The following is a 26515-nucleotide window of genomic DNA, read 5'->3' as shown; positions in this document are numbered from 1 at the left end:
AGCCAATCTTGAGCCAGACTCCAGCAGTCACAGCCTGGTTCAAGTCCCTCGACTGCAGTTGCCAGCAGCGCACAGCCTGCATGGGTTTCTCACCTCGACCAACACCCAGCCCCCTGTGTGTTCTTCAGCCTCAGAGCTGCTCCTCTGCTCCTCCTTCTCAAGTGGGCAGTGAACTCCCTGTTTTCTGGTGCCCTGCGCCAGTTCTCTACTTCTCTGGAGTCAGTAACCCCACGAGGCTCAGACCCCTCGGTTGCAGAATTTTAAAATATACCACCGTTGTTTAAAACCTGTATGAGTGAATGGCAGTCAGTCTGAGTAGTTGGACCCTGCAGGCAGCATTTTGTCTCTGCTCTTCGCAGGTCCACACCAACAGCAGTGCTGCCATTACAGCTAATGTAATTTCACCCTCATCAAAGTTACTGATATTACACCAGCTTTATTTGGCCCATGTTTTCTTTTGTAACTAGAGACCACTCCTGTTAAATTGGCAGAATATTCATGTTAGAAGCACAAACGACTGAAATGTTTTCTTGTTAAAAAACAAATTGTACAATTGTTACAGTGATGAATTTGAAAGGTCAAGATCGATTCCTGGAGTTTTTTGTTCAATTGATGCAAAGATTAATACGAGAAGAGAATTTTAAACCAGTTTCAAAGTGGACGAATGAAGTTATACTGGGCATGAAAAGGTAAGCACATTGTCATTTAGAACAATCACAGAAATGAGAAAGTGTTGGAAATATTCAACATGTCAGGCAATCTGGCACCAGCTCTTCCTATTATTGCTGATGTGTTCAGTCAAACATTTTTCATGAAATAACATTAATTGTATCATTGCTTTGTGTCTGCTTTTTCCATTTTGTAAACTGCTTTCGATTAGGAAAGTTTTTTACCAATGAATTTGTGTAGAAGTGAAGTAATTCTTTCAACAGAATTGTGGGTTTGAGTCAAATGGGGAAGTTGAATATTAACAGATGTCAGATTTATTGTCAGAGCACATACATGATATCCCATACAACCTTGAGAATCTTTTTCCTGTGGGCACGGCAGAATTACCCCTTATTGGTAGTGCAAAAAACTGTATTCAATGTTCACATGTAAATAAATTTAAAAAAAGTAAACTGCAATACAGAGAGAAAAAATCTATAATGTGCAAAAGTAAGAATGCTGAAATGAGTCCCTGAGTGAGTTTGTGGTTGAGGAGTCTGATGGTGGAGGGGGAGCAGCTGTTCCTAATCCTGGTGGTGCGAGTCTTTCCTGATGGTCGCTGCGAGAACAGTGTGTGCTGGGTGGTGTGGGTCCTTAGTAGTAGTAACATTTATTGTCATGTAAAACCAGTACACATAATCACAATTACACATCAGACAACACAAGGTGCCATTTCTGCTCCAAACAAATCAAAAGATAAAAACTACACAAGACTAAAACACACCTACACAACAGTGCTACCCATACAGTAAAAGATGAAAAACTAGACAATAGGCCCAGTGAAGACTATCACATTTCAGAGGATTAGATTTTAAAAAGTCCAGTGACTTGAAAAGTAGAACCACCACACAGTTCACAAAGTCCATACAGGCCCATCAACTTCAGCACCGTAACAGTAGAGAGACCCCACGGCCTCCTCTCCAACCCCACCATCTGCCACAGGGCCCCATGCTCCAAGAAGACACAGGCTCCAGAACTTCCAGGCCAGGCACATGACACAGCCACTCCAGGCTCCCGGACACTCTCCACAGAACAGCCAGTCAGGCATGCACGGCCCGCTCCGGACACCCTGACACAGCTCCACAGATGCAGTATCTCCTCCTTGGCCACTGGCAGCACCTGACATCTGGAAGCCCTGTGGCCCAACCACAGTAGACCAGGCCGCGCCGCTTCTTCCACACCTTCACTTTACTTCGCAGTTCTTCTCAGCTTCTCATCTCGACAACACTACCATTTGATCTTCATCCTTTAAAAAATTGAGCACGGCACTCTGCTTAAACTGTTTCAGTAGCATCATGGTCTGGAGAAGCAACTGCAGCCATCCTGTGTCGCTATTTCCGGAACTTTGCTCACTGACAACAGCGTTCCCTATTTATGTTCTTGATGGTGGGGAGGGTTTTGCCTGTAAAATCTTGGGCAGTGTCCACTACCTTTTGCATGGATTTTTGCTCAGAAGGGTATTGGTATCCCCATATCAGACCATGATGCAGCCAGTCAGTAGACTTTCCACCACACATCTGTAGAAATTTGCTGGGGTCTCCAATGTCATAACCAAATCTCTACAAACTCCTGAGGAAGGAGAGGGGCTGACATGCTTTCTTTATGATGCTTTTAGAGTCCTCTGACATAGTGACTCCCAAGAACTTAAATTTGCGACCCTCTCCACCGGCCTTCTATGACCACCTTCTAACTGTCCTGTTCTCTGGACTCCTCTCATTTTAGGCTTTGTATGAAGGTAGAAGGAGCAGACATAAACCTTGGTTCTAACCTGCTTTGAATCTATTAATTTCTGATTTAAAGGAGATGAGAAAGGGAACGGCATCAAATCTGCTCTCATCGATTGGTCGATCATTGAAACTCTGCAAGGTGGCTGCTACCTTCATTCTAGATTGATCCGCACTATCAATGATTCTAAAGACTGAGTGAGGAACGATAGGCTTTAATACACATTAGATTTCGGCTGGCCTAACTCCATGTGTTCGAATGAATGGAAGTGGCCAGGACACGGAGAGAGGGGTTACATGGGGTCGAGTCATCAGTGGGCGGGCCAGCCACTTATGTACAGAGCAGCATATCACTACATAGATGTTCTGTTTCAATCAGAAGAGTATGTTCTGGGGCCAGACTCCATGATCTGCTACTGATATCTCCATTCAATTATCTCACTATCCTCCAAACTCTTTTTGACCTTCCCATAGCAATTTTTCACAAACCCACAATTTTACCCCTGACCACTCATCTCCCTCTCTTACCAGGCTCAGAGATCTCTAATTCTTCTATCTTTTTGTCATCTCTGGCTTCCCCAACTTCTGGATCACTGATTCACCATTTACTTTGTAGTGACAGCAGATCGACATTACATAAACTATTAAAAGAACACACTCACTTGTTCTTCGGTATGAAAAATGGCATAGACATTTTATTTATTCTCTTCACATCCCCCTCCTCCTTCTCCCTGGACCCCATGCATGCGTGTAAACTCCACACTGTTCGAACTCTCCATTCCAGCCTGCGTATGCGCATTACATTTCTTGTGTATCGCCCTGGTAAGTCATTTGCAGCGACCAGCTCGTACATATGCATTACATCACTGGTGGTAACTGGCTCTATTCTAGGCCTGTGTAAGTATGTGACTGCTATAGTCTCCTTCCCCACCCAGCCTCCGAGTCATGTAAAGATGTGACTGAATTGATTTGTCCTGCTGTGTAACGGGCTGACATTCTGGCCTGATTTAGTCTGGTACTGCAAGCTGGGCAGTGGATGATCTGACTGGCAGGGGGTCCAGCTATTTCTTCAGTGTTTGCAGTGCCGAAGAAAGTGGATCTCTGATATACGCTGACTTTACATCGTCAATTTAGGCAGAATCAGCCTTCCCATTCCACCAGATCACAAACCTTTAGGGTAGTGTTGTATGACCGATGTAAACAGGCTGGAGAGGCTGGCAAACAGCATCATGTTGAACGAACACATGTGCAGTGTTGTAAATCATCCGGCACGTACACTGCATTTGATGCATGTCGTATGAGTGTTGGTCCAAGTAATTGCATGCTCTCTTGTAGTTGGTTGACATAATTGGTTCATAGAGCACACTCATGGTACATGGTTCAACAAATTTGCCAGGCAGTCAGTATGGTGCCATATACCACTTCTGCAGCTGAAGAACCTAGGTCCGCTTTTACGGCAGTGTTCATGCCAAGGGGATTCACTCCACAGAGCTGAATCACCACCTTCTGTCAATGCTGCTTTCAATTGGCAGGGGAAAACACTCAACAAGGCCATTGGCCTGCACATGGTAGGCCATAGTCCAAATGCAGGTGGTGCCCAAAAGATCAACAAGAGCTCAGAGCAGTGCTGATTTGAACTGAGACCCTCGGTCTGTCATATGGTGCCTGGGACACTGAAAACTGGAATCTGACAATTAAAACAATGGTTGCCCTAGCGATTAGCACAACCCCTTTACACTGCCAACGATTGGGGCCAGGGTTCGAATACCATGCTGTCTGTAAGGAGTTTGTACATTCTCCCCATGTCTGTGGCAGTTTTCCCGGGGATTCCGGTTTCCTCCCACCATTCAAAATTGGGTGTAAATTGGCAGCACAGACTCATGGGCTGAAATGGCCTGTTAACGTGCTGTCTGTCTAAAAATATAAAAAAACACTCACCCATTCTTCTGTACAAAAAAATGGCACAGACATTTTATTTATTCTCTTCACAATCCCCTCCTTCTCCCCCCAAGTGAGGTCTCATCAATCCCTCTTGAAATGAATGCCAGCATTGCATTTGCCTTCTTCACCACCGTCTCAACCTGCAAGTTTATCTTCAGGCTATCCTACACAAATTCTCCCAGGTCTGTTGGCATCTGGGAATTTTCAATTTTCTCCCCATTTAGAAAATAGTCTGTCTGTTTATTTTCTCCACCAAAGTGCCCGACCGTTCACTTTCCGACATCGTATTTCATTTGCCACTTCTCTGCCCATTCTCCTCATCTGTCCAAGTCCTTCTACCTCCTCAGTGTTTCCTCTACACCACCTGCTCCTCTACCTCTCTTCATATCATCTGCAAACTTGGCCACAAAGCCATTCATTCCATAATCCAAATCATTCATATATAACATAAAAAGAAATAGCCCCAAATCCAAACCCTTGTGGAACCCTGATCCCTGTGGAACAGCACCAGCCAACCAGAATATCAGTCCTGTATCCCAACTCTCTGCCTCTTGCCAAGCAGTGGGGTGACGAGAATTAGAAACATCAATATTCATGTTATCAGATTTGAAGTTGTTCAGGAGGAATGTTTCATGGTGTTCCTCAAATTTATGTTTGGCCTCATCCTGACAATGGATGTGACAAAAGAAGGCATGTCACTGTGGGAATGGATGGTGGTGGTGGGCGGGGGGGTGGGGGGGGGAAGAATTGAAATGGTTGTCTAAAGGAAGATCAAGTTTGGACTCACAAACAGAGCATAGGTTTTTGGTGAAGCCATCACTCAATCACCAATGTAGAGGAGGCCACACCAGGTATACCAAATTCAGATTGGATGATATGCATGTAGAGTTCTGGAAGGTCCATGTGTTTCCCTGGATGGAGGAGATGTAGGGACAGGTTTCACAATGGGAAGTGTTTAAAGGGGTGGAAGGGTGGGTGGGGAGGGATGAGTGGAATAGGAAGTCTCAGAGACTGATCTCTGCAAAAAAAAAATTGGATGGTATAGTGGAGAGGGGAAGATGTGGCTGGTCATGGGATTGTGCTGAAGTTGGCAGAAGTGTCAGAGGATAATGTGTCAGATGTGGAGACTGGTGAGGTGGAAAGTGAGGACCAGTGGGATTCTATCATTCTACCTGGGAGCTGGTGAAGTGAGGACAAGAGTATGTGAGAGAGTGGTATTGGTGTGGGGTTACCTTGATGAAGGGCTCAAGCACGAAATGTTCTTTCTGTATCTTTACCTTTGCTACATAAAGGACACTGTTTGACCTGCTGAGCTTCTCCTGCATTTTGTGTTTTTACTTCAACCACAGTGTCTCTATTTTTTTGTGTTTTACTTGATGTTTATCAATGATTGTTAGGGGGAAATCCATTTTTATGAAAGAAAGGAGATATTTCAGATGCCCTGGTATGCACGGACTTATCCTAGGAACAGATGCCAGGTAGTTAGTCACATGTATCTGGTTAGATGGAAATTAATGTCAGCTGAGACCATGTCAAAAGATTACGGTCAAAGAGTTAGCAAAACAGTGGACAAAACAGGAACAAAGTACACTGACAAAAATGAAGCAGCCATTGGTATTGTGGAGGAAAATGGCTGAAAGGTCATGACTGAAGGTGCTTTATCTGAATGCATCACAAGCTAGATGTAATACTGGCACAAATAAGGTATGATTGAATGCTCATTGCAGAGTCTCAGGTGTGGAATTTATGAAGTATGGGAATTAAATATTCCAGGATATTTGATATTTTGGAACAATTGGGAAAATGGAATAGGAAATGGAGTATCTATAATGATGTACCAGCTGCTACACACAGAAACACACCACTGAACTCGGTGGGGTTTCCAGTAGAGCTGTTTATTTGAATTTTGCACGTTCCCCTTTAAGGCCAATGGGAGTTCCACCCCATGCAGTGGTGACATCATCACATGGCCCAGGGTGCAAATTGTGGCCTAAGCCACGAGGCAATGAGCAAGCCCTGATGGCGCCATCTTCTGAAGCTGGTTGGGCAGACTGTGAAAAGTTTCTCCCCGCCCCCAATGTCCAGCGTAGAGGCTTTTCCCAATTGCTGGAGGACTTTGTACGGGCCCTCGGGGGCCAGGTGCAGACCACGCTGGACGAACACAAACTCCGCTGAGTGCAGCTCTTTGGGGATGTTCGCTGGGTCCTTGCCGTGGTGGGTAGGTTGTGGGTGTGTTAACGAGGTGAACTTGTTGCGGAGGTCCGCAATTAGGGTCAGGGACTCACCTCCTGGTTCAGCATCTGTTCTCCCCTGGTAGCGACAGTGGTGCACCGTAGACGAGTTCCATGGATGAAACCTTTCGGAGCTGTTCGATTGCCAAGCAGGACCCATGGCAGCTCATCTGTCCAGTTGGGTTCTCTCAGCCGTGCCATGAGAACCGCCTTCAGGTGTCGGTGGAAACGTTCTACGAGTCCATTCGCTTGGAGATGATAAGCTGTGGTGTGGTGGAGCTTGATCCCCAAGCGTTTTGCTAGATGCACCCAGAGAGCAGAGGTGAACTGGGTGCCCCTGTCACTGGTCATGTGGGCTGGGACCCCGAACCGGGCGACCCAGTTAGCGAGCAGGGCTCTGTGCAGGACTTGCCGGAAGTTTCCCTGAGCGGGATGGCTTCCAGCCACCTCGTCGTCCGGTTGACCACGGTCAGGAGGGAGCAGGCGTCTCTGGACACCGGTAGGAGGCCCACTATGTTTGCATGAATATGGCGGGTCGAAGTGCTGTATCAGAGCTCTGACATGGCACTGAACATTGGATGTTTGGCAATGTGTGCAGTTCCTCGTCAACTGGGCCACTTGTTTCTTTAACCCGTGGCAGATGAAGCGTTCCACCACCATGTGCACCGTCGTCTTGACTGAGGGGTGAGCCAGGTTGTGGATCGTCCAGAATGCTTCCTGCCTCCACTGTGGGGGGACTATCGGTTGCAGAGAACCAGTCGAGACATCGCACAGGGCCGTATCTTGGCTGCCTGGCAGCTTCAGGTCCTCGAGGCGCAGGCCAGTGATGGTGGTTCAGAAGACCTGGGTCTCTTCGTTGTCCCTCTGGGCCTGAGCTAATTGGGCATAGTTCAGGCCAGGGGACAAGTTGTGGATGGTCAGTCTGGAAAGCGCGTTGGCAACAACATTGTCCTTTCCTGCCCGGTGTCAGATATCAGTAGTGAACTCTGAGATATAGGAATGATGTCGCTGTTGGTCAGCCGATCAAGGATCCTTAGCCATGGCGAGAGTCTGAGCGAGCGGTTTGTAATCCGTGAAGGCGGTGAACGGTCTGCCCTCCAGGAAGTAGCAGAAGTGCCTGATCGAGAGGTACAAGACCAGGATGTTCCCTGTACTTCAAATCGGGTGGTCAGAGGTGCCGGCTGAAGAACGCCAGGGGGTGCAACTGCCCGTTGACCTCTTGTTCCAGGAAGCCCCTGAAGGCCGTGATGAACACGTCCACAGAGAGTGCTGTGTGGGTGTCGGTTCGGGGGTGGGCCAGTAGGGTGGCACCCATGAAGGTGTGGGCAAAGGCTGTCTTGGCCTCTTTCGACCAACCGAGCGCCTTTTGTTTAGTGGAGATCAGGGTGAACAGTGGGCACATGATGCGTGTGGCTACCGGGATGGAGCGGTGGTAGAAGTTAACCATCCCGGAGAACTCTTGCAGGCCTTTGAGGGTGTCTGGCCTGAGGACCTTGTCTTACGACAGTTGCTGCCCCATTCGCGGTGATAGTATGGCCCAGGAACTGTAGCGACTCCTTCCCAAACTGACATTTGGCCATGTTGACGGTGAGACCGAATTCAGCCAGGCGGACGAACAGTGTGTGGAAGTAGGTCTTGTTCTCATTGTGATTTCGACTAGTGATGAGGATGTCGTTGAGATAGATGAACACGAAGTCTAAGTCTCTGCCCATTGCATCTATGAGCCGCTGGAAGGTTTGGGTTGTGTTCTTCAGGCCAAAAGGCATCTGAAGGAATAAAAAAAGGCCAAATGGGGTGATGATGGTGGTTTTGTCAATGTTATTGGGGTGTATGGGGATCTGGTAGTAGCCCCTGACTAAGTCGACCATGGAGAAAACCTTGGTGTCGTGCAAGTTGGCCGTGAAGTCCTGAATGTGGGGGATGGGTTATCGGTCAGGCATGGTTATGTTGTTGAGCTGGCGTTAGTCCCCACGTGGGCGCCATCCCCCAGAGGCCTTGGGGATAATGTGGAAGGGGAGGCCCCGGGGCTGTCCAAACTACGAACTATACTGAGCTGCTGGAGGCAGGAGAACTCCTCTTTCACTAACTTTAGCTTCTCCAGTGGCAGTTGTCTGGCCTTGGCATGGGGTGGAGGGCCCTGTGTGGCAATGTGGTGGTGGACGCTGAGCTGGGGCATGGTGGCGGTGAACTGTGGCCGTAAGATGGCGGGGAACTCGTCGAGGATGCTGGAGTACTTGTCCCTGGGCATGAAGACAGTTGCTTTCCCTGGCCTGTGCACGTTGGACAGCTCGAGACGGAGGGTCTGGAAGGTATAGGCGTGCATGAGCCTCTTGCCCTTCAGGTCGACCAGTAGGCTGTGCGCATGGAGGAAGTCGGCTCCTAACAATGCAGTTCTCACGGTGGGCAGTAGGAACTTCCAGCGGTATTTATCCTGCACGAGGTGTACCTGAACAGTCCATGTGCCAAAAGTCTTTATGATGGTGCCGTTCGCTGCCTGCAGGGTTGGGCCTCGTGTTCTCATGTAGGTCTCAAGGGCGGACGGGGGCAGCACGCTCAACTCTGCTCCGGTGACCACCAGGAAACGCCATCCATTGGTCTTGTCTACCACGTGTAAGAGGCTGTTCGTGTGGCCAGTCGTTGCAGCCATCACCGGTGGCAGGCCCAGTCATTTCCCTGGTATGAGCAGGGTTGGCAGCATTTGCGGACTTGTGCTCCCCAGCGTTGGTGATGTAAGCACCAGGTCGACTGGTACTCCTCCGTCTTCTGTCTGGGGGCGGGCTGTGGTTGGCTGGGCGCAGGGCGGGTGACCTGGTTCATGGTGGCCTCGTTCTCTCGCTTCATCTACCACAACATGTCGGTGCGAGCTGCAAACTTCCTGGGGTCTGAGAAGTTTTCGTCCACTAGCAGGAGCTGGATGTCCTCCGGCATTTGTTCGAGGAAGGCTTGCTCAAACACCAGGCAGGGTTTGTGACCTTCTGCCAGTGCGAGCATCTCATCCATTAAGGCGGATGGGGCTCTATCCCCCAGGCCATCAAGGTGCATCAGCCTGGCCATGCGCTGCCGACGGGAGAGTCTGAAGGTGCTGAGGAGGAGGGTTTTGAAGGTGATACTTGCCCTCCTCAGGAGGATCATGGATCAGGTCGTCTACTCTGGCCGCCGTTTCCTCATTGAGGATGCTCACCACATGGTAGAACATGGTGGAGTCCGAGGTGATCAGTCTGAGATGAAACTGTGCCTCTACCTGCCTGAACAACGTGCAGCAGCTGCTACAACACAGAAACACACCACTGAACTCGGTGGGGTTTCCAGCAGAACTGTTTATTTGAATTTCACACGCACCCTTTAAGGCCAACGGGAGTTCCGCCCTGTGCAGCAGTGATGTCATCACGTGGCCCGGGGCACGAGCTGTGGTCTTAGCCACGAGGCAATGGGCAAGCCCTGATGGCGCCATCTTCTGCAGCTGCCCCGCCAGCGCAGCAGTAGAGGCGGGGCCAGTTTGCTTACCACAATAACATAGATTCAGACTGAAACAGCAATGAGAGATGACCTTGGATGAAAATAATCAGAACAGAGAATAATTTTGGGTTGAGGTAAGGAAATACAAGGAAGGGAGTTACTCGGGGTTAATCAACACGTCTTGAATGGTGGTTAAAACTAGAACAGGAGTAATTTTAGAAATCCATAGTCTCCAAGGCAGAGGTGAAGTCTCGGAAAGTGTTGGCTCAGATGGTGTCCCTGGCTCGGTCCTTCAAACCAGTGGACGTGTTCAGTCTCTTATTTCAACCTACAGAAGTCCCCACATGCTTTAAAGGGCCATCTGTCATTCTGGTGCTCAAAGGGGACATCACATGATGTAGTGGAGGAAGGGGGCAGCCTCCTGAAGCTCCTGGGTAATTATGAAATAAAAGGAAAAGGAAATAATTTAAAGTAATTTTAACAGGAAGAAAAGGAGGAATATATTTTTATCATGAAGATGCCAAAAAAGAATCAACAATTTTCAGCAACTTCGAGCTCCCAACGAGAAGCACAGTTTTTCAATGGAAAAGGTCCTACTTACAGGAAAAAGCTGGGGGTTGTGGTTTGTTCTGCCTCATGTGCAGACAACCCGACACTTAGGAGGAATGATGGAGCTCTCTGGCGTTGAAACCAAGAGACGTTATCGAAGAAGAAAAGAAGAGACTGGGCTTGCACACAATGAAGGAGAACGGGAAGAAGCAAGAAGGAGCTCTCTACCAAAATGGCGATTCGGAGAATGATCAAAGTACAGAAGAGGATGACTGGTAAATGTTAAACTAGTGAGTCAAGTTAAAAAAGTTAAAGTACAAACTAAAGGGAAATATACTAATGAAGATATAATGAAAGTACTTTTAGTGAGAGAGCAGAATACTAACAAGAATCTAGATCATATTTTAAAAGTAGTGACCAGACAAGAAACAGAAATTGGGATTTTAAATGAAAGCTTAACACAAGTGAAAGAAAAATTGGATGAAACTACGGAAAGAGAAGTTAAAGTGGAAAAAGAATTAAATGAAAGGGCTTCAGAAAAAGCAAAAATATTGGAAAAGATGGATTCTTTAGAAAATTTTAGTATATGTAATAATGTTAAAGTAGTGGGACGAAGAGGGAGTGGAGGGGGTTAATCTCATCCACTTCTTTCAAGAATAGTTCTCAAATGCCCTGTGAGTATAAAATGACAGAGCAAAGATAGAAATTGAGAAAGTATATAGATCTCCTTATCCACGTTCAGAAATGAATCAAAAACCATGCTCTTTATTAATTAGATGTATTAAATTTAATGTTTGTGAAAAATATTAAGATCTGCAGCAAAAAACGGTGAAGGAAAGAGAAGGAAAACCACTGGAAATTGAAGGTGAAAAAATATTTTTTATCCTGATAGAAGTGCTGGGCTAATGTTGCGCGGAAAGGAATTTAATCCACTGAAGAGCACCCTTTGGGGAAAAAAGGTTACAAATTTGTGCTGCATCAACCAGCCAATTTGAAAATCACGATGCCAAATGGAAAAAAAATGTTTTTTACTGATATTGAAACAGCAAAGAATTTTGTGAATAAATTACCAACTTTGAAGTAAATTGAAAGAAAATGAATTAAATATGAATTATGATACTTTGCCTTCCAGTGTATTTGTGTTGGGCGCTATCGGTAGCCCAATAATGAGGCAGACAGAAGACTGAGGGGAACGATAGGCTTTATTAAGCAAGAGACTACTGGCCCGGGCCTAGGCTAGGAAAATGAGCAGGAAGGAGAGGGGACTCAACCTTTATGGCCAGGGGTCACATGGGAAGGATCAAGGTAGGAGCTAAAGTAGGAAGACCCCCGCCCCCCAGAGGGTGGACCAGCCAGTACATACAGCCATATGACCGCAATTTGTTTAATAATATTAATCCTTTTGAAAAAAGTGTATAATTTTTTGAAATTGTTTTGCTTGGGAGTTCAGGGGGCTGGCCTCCAGAATCCATGTATACGTGTTTGTTAGTGAGTTTTCCCACTACCTGTAAAATATTTTTAAATTTACACTAAAGAGACATTTCTCAATTTTTTTCCTTATTTTTTTAAGGAAGTGTTGTTGATATTGGGTCCTATGTTTGAGAGAAGTGAAAATGGTTTCTGAAAGGAATGTGGTGTTTGGGGAAGAGAAGGAAAGGTGTGAAACAAATATCACAATAATAAGTGTTTTTTTGTGTGGAATATGATAACTAAAGATTTTAAGTAATGTTACAAATTTTGTGTTACTTTATATTTCTGAAATTCACTGATATTTTTTAGATCTGGTAAAAAGGAAACAAGATTCTTTTTGTTTTGATTCTCGTCCTAAGATGTTTTTAAATATTTTTTTTCTATGTGAAGTGTTGTTAGTTGTGGGCCTATTTTGAGAGAAGGGGAATGACTTTTGAACAGAGTGAGGACTGGGGGTTGGTGGGAGGGGGCTGGGAGGAGGTGTGTTGGTAGAATAGATTTGGGTTTTAAAGTCACATATAATATGGTTTATACAATGATATTGTGCAATGAATTTTGATTATAGATGAGTATGATTTGAAATTTATGATTCATACGATTATATTGTTGTGATACTACAGACCTATCACCAATGGATATAGTTACAGTATCAAGAGTGTAATGACTGTGCTTACAGCGATTGGCTGAGAGCTTAGCCACGCCTACTGTCTGGGCCTTAAAGGGTTGTGTCCCTAGCCAGGTCGGATCATTCCGGACTGGCCGACTGGAGCTCCTGTCTTTTGCTAATAAAAGCCTTGGTTTGGATCAACAAGTCTTTGGTTCTTTCGACGAGCTCTACAATTTTATTAGCAAAAATAATATTTTTTAAAAAGGGATGGAGCGTCTGACTCGGCCAGAAAAACTTGACATCGACCCACAGTCAGCTACAGCCTTCAAAGCCTTTAAGTTCTGGCTGATGAACTTTGAAAACTTCCAAAGGCTCATTGAGGTGGAGGAGGATAACCAGCGTCTAACAGCATTGCTGTCTATGGTGTCCTTGAGAGTCTACATCTATGAGAACTTCCAGGATGAGACCACTGACTCCGCAGCCATAAAGGTACTGAAAGAACTGTACGATCAACCAATGAACAGAGTTCATGCCCGGCTCGTGCTTGCGTCGAGGAAGCAACAGCCCGGCAAGTCCAGCAGGGCATATTTACAAGTAGTCAAGGCATTGGGCAAAGACTGTAACTGTGTGGACAAAACTGCTGCCGAGATCACAAACGATCTTGTCCGGGATGCCTATGTGGCCGGGCTCCGATCAAACGAAGTGAGGCTGCGCTTGCTCGAACAAGGGGTAGAAAAACTAGAGGACATGGCCCGGATTGCAATCACAATGGAGGATGCACCCTTAAAATCCAACGAGTTCTCTAGGGACTGGACCCCACGTTCTGATGTGAGTAGAGTGCCCTTCTACCCTACCACACCCTGAGATACTGACGGCCTGTCGGCTGCTGCTACACTGCTCCCTGCAAACCCAAGATGTTACTTCTGCGGAAGGGACAAGCACAGCAGGTCCCAGTGCCCAGCAAGAAAAGCCAGGTGCCAGAAGTGCCTTAAAAACAGCCAGTTTGCTGCAGTCTGTAGGTCTAAAATGGCCGCCGGCAAACACAGTGCCTCGTGTGAAGCCCAACCGCCACTATCCCATTCAAACGCTTCTTCCCCAGAGCTCTCATCCAATGAGAGCGAGGGACCCTCTGCACGGCAACGCCTGACATCACGGAGACGCCGAACCAGGAATGGGCAGTCCACCCTAGCAACCATGATGTTGGCCCGCCTCTCGCCCCCGTGTGGAACACTCGACCCGGCCTCAGTCCCGACTGTAGAGCCCGCTATTGCCATGGCCGCAACCACCCCCGGGGCTGACATTGCTGCTGCCGCTGCCACCGCCACAGCTACCCCCGGAGACGACGTTACCGCTACCACTGCTCGCTCCCTTGCTGCTGCTGCCCACGGCGCCTCTGGTGCGGCCACCACGACCGACTGAGGACCCGCCGCGGCCAACCAGGTACTCACCCTAGCGTCCATCGCTGACGACCACTGGGGCCCGACTGCCGCAACCGACGACCTACCCACCGCCAACCGTGAGCAACAACCCCCACTACTTACCGTTCATCCGCCGACGCCACCACAACAGCACCTCCGGGAGTACCTCCAACCTGCTCCTCCAGCGCTGACTGCGTCTATGACATCATCCCGTTGCGTGACGTCATCCCATTGCGTGACGTCAACACGCGGAACTCCCCTGTCAACAGAATCAGTGGCTGCTTCTATAACATTAAATCAGCAATGCTCTCATCCCCTCACTAAAGCAATGGATCTGATTAAAGTGCATGGACACTACACCAATTGCTTATTTGACTCTGGGTCAAGAACGGGGAAAAGCTACGGATGGTGGTCGACTATAGCCAGACCATTAACTGCTTCACTCTCCTGGATGCGTACCCCCTGCCATGCATCATGGATGTGGTGAACCAGATCGCCCAATACCACATATTCTCCACCATTGACCTACGTTCGGCCTACCACCAGCTCCCGATCCGCTGTGAGGACCGACCATTCACGGCCTTCGAAGTGAATGGGCGGCTGTATCAATTTCTCATGGTACCATTCGGGGTCACGAATGGTGTCGTGGTCTTCCAGCGGGAAATGGACCGGATGGTGGTCCAAAACGGGCTAACCGCTACCTTCCCGTATCTGGACAATGTCACCATCTGCGGCCACGACGTGCAGGACCACGACGCCAACCTAGACAAATTTCTTCAAACTGTCGGTCGGCTGAACCTGACCTACAATTTTGACAAGTGTGTCTTCCAGACCACACGACTCGCGATTCTACGTTGCGTGGTGGAGAACGGGGTAGTGATGCCAGATCCTGACCGCATTCATCCCTTAATGGACTTACCCGCCCACCCCCCCCCCTCCCCAATACCCAGAAAGTGCTCAAACACTGCCTGGGCTTTTTCTCATATTACACCCAATGGGTTCCACACTACGCCGACAAGACCACCTCCTTTCCCCTCTCGACCGAAGCCAGAGCGGCTTTCGATCGAATCAAATCCAACATCGCCGCTGCAGCGCTGCACGCGATCGATGAGTCTGTCCCGTTTCAAGTCGAGAGCGATGCATCCGAATTCGCCCTGGTAGCCACCTTGAACCAGGCCAGTCGGCCTGTAGCCATCTTCTCCAGAACCCTCCAGGGTCCAGAGAGTAGACACTCCTCGGTTGAGAAGGAGGCCCAGGCCATAGTTGAAGCGTGCGTCATTGGAGACATTACCTCGCTGGGAGGCGCTTTACACTGTTGACTGATCAACGCGCGGTCTCCTTCATGTTCAGCAACACCCAGCGAGGTAAGATAAAAAATGACAAAATTGCCAGATGGAGAATTGAACTCTCCACCTTTAACCTGGTAAGCTCAACGACCCGCCTGACGCGCTCTCCAGGGGGACGTACGCCAGCGAACAGATGGACAGACTACTGAAACTCCATGAGGTGCTCTGTCATCCAGGGGTCACTAGGTTTGCCCACTTTGTGAAGGCGCGCAACCTATCCTACACAGTCGAGAAGATTCGCTCCATTACCCGAGCCTGTTTGGTGTGTGCTGAATGCAAGCCCCACTTCTTCCATCCGGGGAACTCCCACATTATCAAAGCCACCCGATCTTCGAGCGTCTTCGCGTAGACTTTAAGGGGCCCCTACCGTCGACCAACCATAATAACTACATCCTTACGGCTATCGACGAGTACTCCCACTTCCTGTTTGCTGTGCCCTGCCCAGATACCACCGCCACCTCAGTATCTTCGCCATTTTTGGGTACCCCAATTCCATCCACAGTGATAGGGGGTCCTCATTCATGAGCGCAGAGCTGCAACAGTACCTTCTGGAGTGTGGTATCGCTTCAAGCAGGACCACCAGGTATAACCCACACGGTAACGGCCAGGTCGAGAGGGAGAATGCCACCATCTGGAGAGCGGTTACACTGGCTCTCCGGTCTAAAGGTCTCTCCACCTCTCACTGGCAGGAGGTTCTCACTAGTGCCTTACACTCCATCCGCTCCCTCCTATGTACCGCAACAAATGCCACCCCCCACGAAAGGATGTTCCTTTTCCTAAGGAAATCTGAATCAAGAACCACTGTACCGGCATGGCTCACCATCCCTGGCCCTGTCCTTTTGCGACACCACGTCCGGCACTCAAAGAATGACCCCTTGGTCGACCGAGTAACTCTACTCCACGCGAACCCGCATTATGCCTACGTTGAGGACACTGTTTCGGTGCGGGACCTAGCTCAGGACTCGGTAGGCCCAGCAACCCCCCCCAAACCAACCTTCCCCAATCTTTATTCCTCAAGCCCCGTGCCGGAACAGAAGGACCAACAGCACCCCAACGACCTGGGTCACCCTGCCGACAACACGGCTGGGGAATTGAGCGAAGAAGCGGTCGCATCTGACGAGCCTGCTGGCGACACCACTCCAGCGACCCCAATCCCGGCACCACAGCGGTCACGCCGGATGGTCAGACCCCCTGACCGCTCCAGTCCTTAACCTACCCCTTCCATTCATTCTCTCCCTCGTTTTTTTTTTCCTTCCCTTCTCCCTCTTCAGCCCTTCCACCCCAGGGTCAGTTTTCCAAGAAGGGGTGAATGTAATAGTGCAGACCTATCACCAATGTATATAGTTACAGTATTTGGAGTGTAATGACTGTGCTTACAGCGATTGGCTGAGAGCTTAGCCACGCCTACTGTCTGGGCCTTAAAGGGTTGTGTCCCTAGCCAGGTTGGATCATTCCGGACTGGTCGGCCACCTGTGAAGAGCTCCTGTCTTTTGCTAATAAAAGCCTTGGTTTGGATCAACAAGTCTTTGGTTCTTTCGACGAGCTCTACAGTTGTATAATAAATTATGAATATGAATGATTGTATGACTTAAAAACTTCAAAATAAAATTGAGGTAACCTCCCTCAAGGGCTTGAGCCTGAAATGTTGGTGATGTATCTTTATCTTTGCTATATAAAATACACTGATTGATCTGCTGAATTTCTCCAGCGTTGTGTTTTTACTGCCTAACGACTCTCGGTCAATGGTACTGAAATCTAATCTGATGAAGTGCTTTGACAGTTTGGTTTTGGAGCAAATCAACTCCTGTCTCAGGAAGGACTTGGACCTATTTCACTTCACCTATCAATGGCAGTTAGCATCTTGCTGGTCCTCCACTCTGTATTTGATCACCTGTATCACAGGAACATCTACTGTTATTCATTGAATAACATTCAACTGTCTTTGGCTTGGCTTCACGGACGAACATTTATGGAGGGGGTAAAAGTCCACGTCAGCTGCAGGCTCATTTGTGGCTGACCAGTCCGATGCGGGACAGGCAGACACGGTTGCAGCGGCTGCAGGGGAAAATTGGTTGGTTGGGGTTGGGTGTTGGGTTTTTCCTCCTTTGCCTTTTGTCAGTGAGGTGGGCTCTGCGGTCTTCTTCAAAGGAGGTTGCTGCCCGCCAAACTGTGAGGTGCCAAGATGCACGGTTTGAGGCGACATCAGCCCACTGGTGGTGGTCAATGTGGCAGGCACCAAGAGATTTCTTTAGGCAGTCCTTGTACCTTTTCTTTGGTGCACCTCTGTCACGGTGGCCAGTGGAGAGCTCGCCATATAACACGATCTTGGGAAGGCGATGGTCCTCCATTCTGGAGACGTGACCCATCCAGCGCAGCTGGATCTTCAGCAGCGTGGACTCGATGCTGTCGACCTCTGCCATCTCGAGTACTTCGACGTTAGGGATGAAAGCGCTCCAATGGATGTTGAGGATGGAGCAGAGACAACGCTGGTGGAAGCGTTCTAGGAGCCGTAGGTGATGCCGGTAGAGGACCCATGATTCGGAGCCGAACAGGAGTGTGGGTATGACAACGGCTCTGTATATGCTTATCTTTGTGATGTTTTTCAGTTGGGTGTTTTTCCAGACTCTTTTGTGTAGTCTTCCAAAGGCGCTATTTGCCTTGGCGAGTCTGTTGTCTATCTCATTGTCGATCCTTGCATCTGATGAAATGGTGCAGCCGAGATAGGTAAACTGGTTGACCGTTTTGAGTTTTGTGTGCCCGATGGAGATGTGGGGGGGCTGGTAATCATGGTGGGGAGCTGGCTGATGGAGGACCTCAGTTTTCTTCAGGCTGACTTCCAGGCCAAACATTTTGGCAGTTTCCGCAAAGCAGGACATCAAGCGCAGAAGAGCTGGCTCTGAATGGGCAACTAAAGCGGCATCGTCTGCAAAGAGTAGTTCACGGACAAGTTTCTCTTGTGACTTAGTGTGAGCTTGCAGGCGCCTCAGATTGAAGAGACTGCCATCCGTGCGGTACCGGATGTAAACAGCGTCTTCATTGTTAGGGTCTTTCATGAATAACATTCAACTGTATCGTACCAGCAAAACTCATGATCAAGCTAAAGGATCTCTGTATCTGGATCCTCAACCTCATTGTCAGAAAACCCTAATCAGTATGGATCGGCAACATCACTTCATTTTCTCTGACCATCAATGTGGGCACCTCAAGACTGCATGCTTAGTGACCAACACTATTCCCCAGTATACTCATGACTGTGTAACCAAGTTCAGCTCCAATTCAATCCCCAAATTTGCTGACAAATAACTGGAAATAATGTCAGAGGATAGAGAGTGAAAACCTGGTTGGCCAGTGCAAAACTGTCAATCTTGTTCTCAATGTCATGAAGACCAAGATGATGGTTGATTTTAGGATGGTGAGACCAAAGGACCACATGCCTGCCTGCATTGATGGGAAGGAGGTGGAAGGGGGTTGGAACCTTCAAATTCCTGGGAGTCCATATTTCAGAAGGCCTATCATCGAGAAAGCACATCGAGGCACTGAAATGCCTCTACTTCCTAAGGAGTGTGAATAGATTTGGCATGTGGCATGTATACAGCTATCAAACCCTTGCTACAGGGACTGCTCTGACACCAAAAAAGATTTGTCTGCATGACTGATAGTCACTTATTTTACTGTGAATATTTAAATCTGTATTGTATTTATTGTCTCTTTTAATTCAATTTGTTTATTGTTATAATTTTTCTTTACAAGTATCTGATTGGCTGCAACAAGTAAGAATTTGGAACATATGTACATTGTATAATGTGTCTGGCGATAAACTTATCGAAGAGGCTTGTAACTAAGGTAGCACAGTGGCCATGGGTGATTTTATTCTTAATAAATTGTCGAATAAAAATTCCAATTACAGTCTGGATGAAAGTTCATGCAACTCAACTTTTTTATGGATTCAATCAAAATTTAAAAAATCTACTTTGTCATTTTAATTGAGCATTTTGTAGAATTTTACATTCAATTTGTGAAGAGCAAACCTAAGTCCAAAAGTAGAAATGAAGCTCAATGAGAGTGGTCTACATCAGTAGGAAGTGAAATGAAATAAAATTGATTGGGAAATTCGATTAAATGTTTTAATGGTTAATAGCAGCAGCAAATATTTAAAGTGATATTTCATAATTCTCAACACAAATATGCTACTGAGGAGAGGATAGTTTCAGGACCATGATTCCTCCTCTGGCTTCAGTCTTCACCCCAGAAACTATTGTCAGCTTTGCTTGCCAAAATACAAACCAAATGTTTCTTTTAACCAATCAGGCGGAACAGATCTCTTCTTGGCATAAAAGCACCTGAGAAGAAGACAACCAAGTCCCTGAAAAATACAGCCGTTGTGGTGGAGTATCACAATGTAAGTTGCAGCTGGAATATTTGATAAGTACACATAAGAGTTGGAGTTTAATGTATTTACTAGAATCACAGCATCTGCAGACATTCTTGTTTCACTCAGCTGGAGTATTTGGTGGTTGTTTCCAATTGCACAAATTAGCTGGTGTGGATTTCTTCCAGCTGACCTATTGCTAACAAACACATAAATATTTCTTATCAAGAATATGGACAAACTAAAATCAATTATGAATATGCAGAGAATAAATTGGGAAACCATTGGGTGGGTTATCATTTGGGCAGCGTAGATTTAATGGCAGAAACTCAGCTTGTTTAAGCCAAGTGTTTGCTAGATAAAGACATCATCTGAACATTGGAAGCAAGAGATGCTGCAAAAAGTTAACATGTGGCAAGGTTGTAAGAAATCATGGAATTGTACTATGTAGAATGAGATTGTGCATATTATTAAGTCTGCACTGTTAGAATCATAGAACACTACTGTACAGAAAAGGGCCCCTTTGGCCCATCTAGTACATGCCAAACTATTATTCTGCCTCATCCCATTGATCTTTACTTGTACCATAGCCCTCCATACCCCTCCTATCCATGTAACCATCCAAATTTTGACGACCCACTGGCTAAAGAATATTTTCCACATCTCTGTTTTAAATTGATGAGATTTTATGCCGAAGCTGTGCCCTTTTATCCAAGACTCTCCTACCATGGAAAACAACCTTGCCACATCTACTCAGTCCAGGCCTTTCAGCATTCGAAATGTCTCCATGAGCACCCCCCCCCCCCACTTCATCCTTCTATACTCTCAATTAGTACAGTCCAAGAGCTGACAAACATTCCTCTGTGCTAAGCCTTTCGTTCCTGGTATCATTCTAGTAAATCTCTGAATCCTCTTCAACTTGTGATTTGTTTTTAATATTTATTTTTGATTTTCAAAGACTCATAAATCCAAACAAACAACACAATCTCTTTCAACAATAGTATATAACAGAGTCAATTTTTCCCCTTCCACTCTCCCCTCCCTCCCGTATCCTAATGCAGCAAAGAAATGATTATATAAATTAAACAAAAACAAAGAACCAAATATCAGTAGTCACACACCCTTAAGGGAACTTCAGAAAAACCCAAAGAAACTGAAAATACAAAAGACAAGGAACAAAATACAAGAGCCCGTCAACTGGGCCTCGACCCACCTCATTAATCTCAATCATTCCACCACTGACATCGTTTATTGCTTTTCTTTTGTTCAGAAGGGGTAGAATTATACCTGCGAACCAATCTGTTGTAGAGAGGGTTTCCCCACCCCAATGAATGGGTTATATTTCCTCCTTAAATTGGATGGGATTTTCTCCAGGGGAATACAACTCTGGATTTCCATATCCATCATGTTGTAGTACATGCTATGGCAGGGCCTGAAGTAAGACACACAGACACACACACAAGATAGGTATAGTCAGTACCACTTTATTGAAGGGTTTGCCCAGCTTTATATAGGCCTGCTGAGCCTAGTTGTCCTGCCACTTCTGGCAGAAATAACATCACAGGCTTGCTGGCCGCCAATTGTGTTCCCACCAGTGTTCGTTGTTTCCCACTGTGCAGCCTGTGGCCCGAGAAGAAAGGCCACTTAGTTGGCGTAGTCCTTGCGGGATCGCCACGTTCGACCACCATCTTGTGTGCCGGGATGTCTGTCGGATGGTGGGCTGCCACACGACCCCCCCAGAACCGATGATCCAGGTGCTGTCTCTGGTTTTGGGTGCCCTGCCTCTGTAGCGCAGGGGTGGTGGGGTGATCAGTTGACTGGTGTCCAAATGTGCTGGTTTGAGGCAGTCAATAGCAAATGTTTCTTCCTTACTGTCGATATCCAGCACACGTGGTCCCGATGAGTCTGATCATCTGATAGGGCCCCTCATACAGCTGCTATAGCAGCGCCCGGTGTGCTCCCCTTAATACGAAGACGTCATTGCAGATTTTTATGTCCCTCGGGACAAATGTTTTGTGCTGACCATGTGACGAGGGCTATGCCGGGACCAGCGTGCCGAGTCGTTCCCTCAGTCTTTCAAGAGTTGCCTTTGGTGGTTCATCCGTGACACGGGTGGCCACCAGGTATTCCTCGGGGATGACTAGGGGTGCAATGTACACCATTTCCACCACCGAGGTATTGAAATCCTCCTTTGATGTGGTATGGATCACCAGGAGGACCCACGGTAGTTCATCAGTCCAATTCAGTTCCTTGAGCTGGGCCATCAGGCCTTCAGGTGCCTGTGGAATCTCTCCACCAACCCATTGGGGTTGGTATGCCGTAGTGTGGTGGAGCTGGGTCCCCAGGAGGCTGGCCAGGGCTGCCCAGAGCCCTAAGGTGAATTATGCATCCCTGTCTGATATTAGGTGCTCCTGGACTCTGAACTGTTACACCTATATGTTTATAAGGGCTCTGGCGCAGGCCTCTGTTGAGGTTTCTGCCAGTGGGACTGCGTCTGGCCACCTTATAAAGCAATCTACCATCATCAACAGGTACCGCTCCCCCCATGATACTGGCAGGGATCTATGAATGAACCTCCATCATACCAGTTTGAATGGCTGGGGTTGGGGGAGGGAGGGCACTTTGACATGTGTCTGCATCTTTGATGACCTGCAGTATGTGCAGGTTTTGGCCCATTGACTGAGCTGTTTGTGGATGCCATGCCAAATGAACCTGCTGGCCATCATCTTCATGGTGGTCCTGATGGCTGGGTGCCCCAGGTTGTGCACCGCCTCAAGCACTGGTTATCTCCAAGCCACTGGGATGATGGAGCAAGGCTTGCCAGTCGAAATGTCACACAGGAGGGTCTGGTCACTGGGGCTGATGTGGACATCTTCTAGCTAGAGTCACATCACCGCCATCCTGTATTCGGGGATGTCGGGGTTCATCTGCTGTGCCTGGACTAGGGCTGTGTAATCAACCCCCTGGGGCAGGGTCTGTATCGCCTGGATAGTTGGTCAAGATAATGCATTGGCCACCATGTTGTTCTTTCCGGCGACATGCTCGATATCCGTGGTAAACTCGGATATGTAGGACGGGTGCCTTTGCTGCCTGGTTGACCAAGGCAAAGATCAACAGCTTATGGTCAGTAGAAATCTTGAATCACCTTCCCTCCAGAAAAAGCCTAAAATACAATGCCGGGAGTTTACGGGCAATGGCCCTGGACTTGAGCTTGGGGGTGGGTGGGGGGCATGATGGCATAGGTGAGAGATGTGAAAGGACCTCTCCCGATAGAACTGCTAAAAACCCAATTTTAAAAGTTTTGTAAACATAAATAAGTATTTAGTATTTTTTTAAAAAGTACTATCAACAGGAATAATGAGAAAGACGAAGACACAGAATGCAAAAAAAAACTTAGAATCACAGAAGAACTTGGGCCTACCTTCGAGATGGAGCCTGGAGATTTGATTTCTCTTCACCCACATCCACAGCGAGACACCGGTGAAGGTACAGTTGACTCCGGCGCCAACTCCCCAGCGTGCTGGGGAAGATGGCGCTGGAGCTCGAAGACGTCTTCCTCCTGATTACATCAAATTTGGCCTGTGCTGCAGGGGTAACTGATCCATCACAGTCCAACGATGCGGGACCATTGAGGGAGAAGCCAGGACCCATGGACAGGTGGAAATGGTGTCGGTTTCAACAGAGGAGGAAGACGGGGATATGATTGATGGGGTTGAGGAGGAGGACGTTTACCCAGGCACAGAAGAAGAAGAAATGGTAATGAATAAGGGTAAGCCTCTACCTAAGTATACTCAAAGAAATTTAAGCCTGATACTTCTTATTATGCAGATCCAGCTACTCAATTTGATATTTTGTCTGAACAAATTGAAACTATGTCAAATCAGATGAGTCAAGGTTTTTTTTTATATATGAAAGATCAATTTATTGGCATGAAGGAAGAAATGTCAACCATGAAGACTGATGTGGTAAAATGTGTGAAGCTGGTGGACAAATTGCAAGATAAAATTAGGAAGATTGAAGAAGAATTTCCTGATTGTCATAATGATGTAGAGCAATGTAACGAAAGGCTGGGACAGCTGGAGGGCTCTTTTACTGTGTGGGAAATTCAAATAAATGATTTATTAAAGAAGATTGATGCTTTGGAGAACCAGAGTCGAAGAAATAATGTTAAAATTGTTGGGTTGCCGGAAGATTTTGAAGACTTTTCCAGAAACTGAGCCCCAATGCCTTGGGAAAGGATTATTTTCCAAATGGATTCGAATTGGACAGAGCTCACAAAGCGATGAGGGAAAAAGCCTCTTCCTGGACAATTGCCACATTCTATATTAATTAAGATATTAAGATAAAGAAATTATTTTGCATCTAGCAGTTCAAAATGCATGAAAACATCAAGGTCCTTTGGTGGTTAAGAATAGTAGAGTCTTTTTCTATACAGATTTGAGTCAAGCTATTATTAAACACTGCAAAGAGATTAATTCTGCCAAAGCTGTAATGTGGAAGAAAGGACATAAATTTGGTTTCATATATCCGACTATTCTTAAGGTTTCTTTATGGAGACTTTCAAACCCAGTTTTTTAATGATGATGCCAAAGATCTTACATTGGCCAATTCTTTGCCTGATAATAAACAGAAGAGAAGTCAAGAATTTCTTTTTCAACAATGGAAGCCAGCTGAAGAAGAGAGGAAGAATGGCGTGTAGGAAAGGGAATGCCATGAATCAGCTGAAATTGACATTGATGATGAGCGTTAATAGAGACTTGAAAGAAGCTGACCATATTTAAAATGTTTTAATTATTGATGTTTCCTTTTGTGATTGTTCTGTTCAGGAGATGTGGTTTTGTTTGCTTCTCCTTCTGAAGTTGTTGGCCACTTTGTGACGTCAGTCACTTCCCATACAGTAGAGGGAGGTAGAACGTTTTTTATTTGGATGGGTTTTTTTCTTTTTGCTTTTTCTTTTATTGGGGTCTGTACTTTTCTTTCTATTGAGGAGATGAATTATTTGTTGCAAATTAACTGTGGATTGGAGTCCCACTGATCATTCTTCTTTTGGTTCGAGAGCAGGAGGTGCGGCTATTTTGATTAATAAGAAATTTTCATTCAAGTTGGAATCAATAAATGAATCAGTTGGTTGTCTTTTGGTTGTAAATTGTAAAATTTATTTGGATTCCTGGACACTTATGATTATCTCTGCCCCTAATGTAGACAATGAGAAATATGTACAAAACTCTTTCCTTAATTTGATGCAGGTATATGAAAAAGTTATGATTGGAGGTGATTTTAATTGTTGTTTGGATCCATAATTAGATAAATCCATGAAAACAATGACAAGGACTCAAATAGCAAAACAGTTATTAATGTTAATGAAAGAAATGAATCTAGTTGATATAAGGAGAAGATTAAATCCCAAGGAGAAAGACTTTTTGTTTTATTCATTTCGATATGATTCTTATTCAAGAATATATTTATTTTTAATAATGGCACAATGACATGGTTGTATTATATCTTCTGAATATAAAAGTAGTATATTATCAGATCATTCTCTTTTATTAATAACACGTACAGGCTCAGAAAAGATAGATACTACATGTCGATAGAGATTTATATCTTTATTGTTAAAAAATGTTGAGTTTTGCAATTTTATACAAGATCAATACAGAGATTTTTGAAAATAAATACATAGTCAGTCAACAGAAAAGTTTGTATTATGGAATGCTTTTAAAGCATATTTAAGAGGACATTATTATTTTGATATCTAAAATTAGGAAACAGCATTTTTTGAAGTTAATAAATTGGAAATGGAGATATAAACTTTAGAAAAAGACTTACAACAGAATTCAACAGGGACTTGATTAATAAGAAATTACAGTATAATTCATTATAAATGTATAAATTTGAGAAGTTGTTACAGAGAATTAAACAAAGATATTATGAATTTGGGGAAAGGGCCCACAAGCTTGGCAATTAAAGATGGAACAGGTTTCAAGAACAATAGAAAGGATTCAAAGATTACATATAAACCTCAAGATAAATGATGCATTTTGGGAATTTTATGCCAAATTATATACTTCTGAATTAGAAAAAAGATGAAGTCAAAATTGATATTTTTTTTTATCCGACCTTCAGTTACCTTCTTTAAGTAACTGGGAAATTAAAGAACTGGAAACTCCTTTTACTTATAGAGAGATTATAGAAGCACTCCAATCAATGCCTAATGGGAAATCTCCAGGTGAAGGTGGATTTACATCTGAATTTTATAAAAAATTTCAAGATTTATTAATACCTTTATTAATGGAAGTATTGGAACAAGTGATAGAGGTTCATTCTTTGCCGGATTCTTTTTCTCAGGCAATTACCACTTCCTCGCTGTGCTTTCCATTTTTTTGTTGATTAAAATGTCTTCATCCTCTTCCTTCAATCAGGCAGGATGTTTTCTTTCTTTTTCTTTTCGATTTTAGGATTTTTTTTAACGCTGTTTTCTGATCTAGGTCTGGGAGCTCCTAGGACTCACCATCACGTGACCTCCTCAGAGCCTGATCTTTGATGGTCTTTTTCTAATTGGCCTATATTTCCTACTCTAAACCGTTTATCTCTTTCATATGCCCATTTTTAATACCTTTGATATATCCAATTATATGGCCCCTTAAATAAGCTTTCATTGTATCCCATAGTCAGGAAACTAGTACAGAAACAGTTTGT

The 26515-nt window shown here is 45.9% G+C and overlaps 1 protein-coding gene across 1 annotated transcript in view; it reads left to right on the top strand.

Annotated features, from left to right (window-relative positions):
* Positions 1 to 26515, top strand: part of cfap54 (cilia and flagella associated protein 54) — a 1315566-nt gene that overhangs the window by 996253 nt on the left and 292798 nt on the right. Inside the window, exons 31-32 of the mRNA XM_069909968.1 lie at positions 563 to 689; positions 19759 to 19849. Coding sequence (XP_069766069.1) covers positions 563 to 689; positions 19759 to 19849 — 218 coding nt within the window. The remainder of the gene's footprint in view (positions 1 to 562; positions 690 to 19758; positions 19850 to 26515) is intronic.

The sequence above is a fragment of the Narcine bancroftii genome, chromosome 13 (assembly GCF_036971445.1).
Source record: "Narcine bancroftii isolate sNarBan1 chromosome 13, sNarBan1.hap1, whole genome shotgun sequence".
Classification (NCBI taxonomy): Eukaryota; Metazoa; Chordata; class Chondrichthyes; order Torpediniformes; family Narcinidae; genus Narcine; species Narcine bancroftii.
The sequence above is the reverse complement of the archived record's forward strand: the minus strand, read 5'-3'. Positions and strand labels throughout refer to the sequence as shown.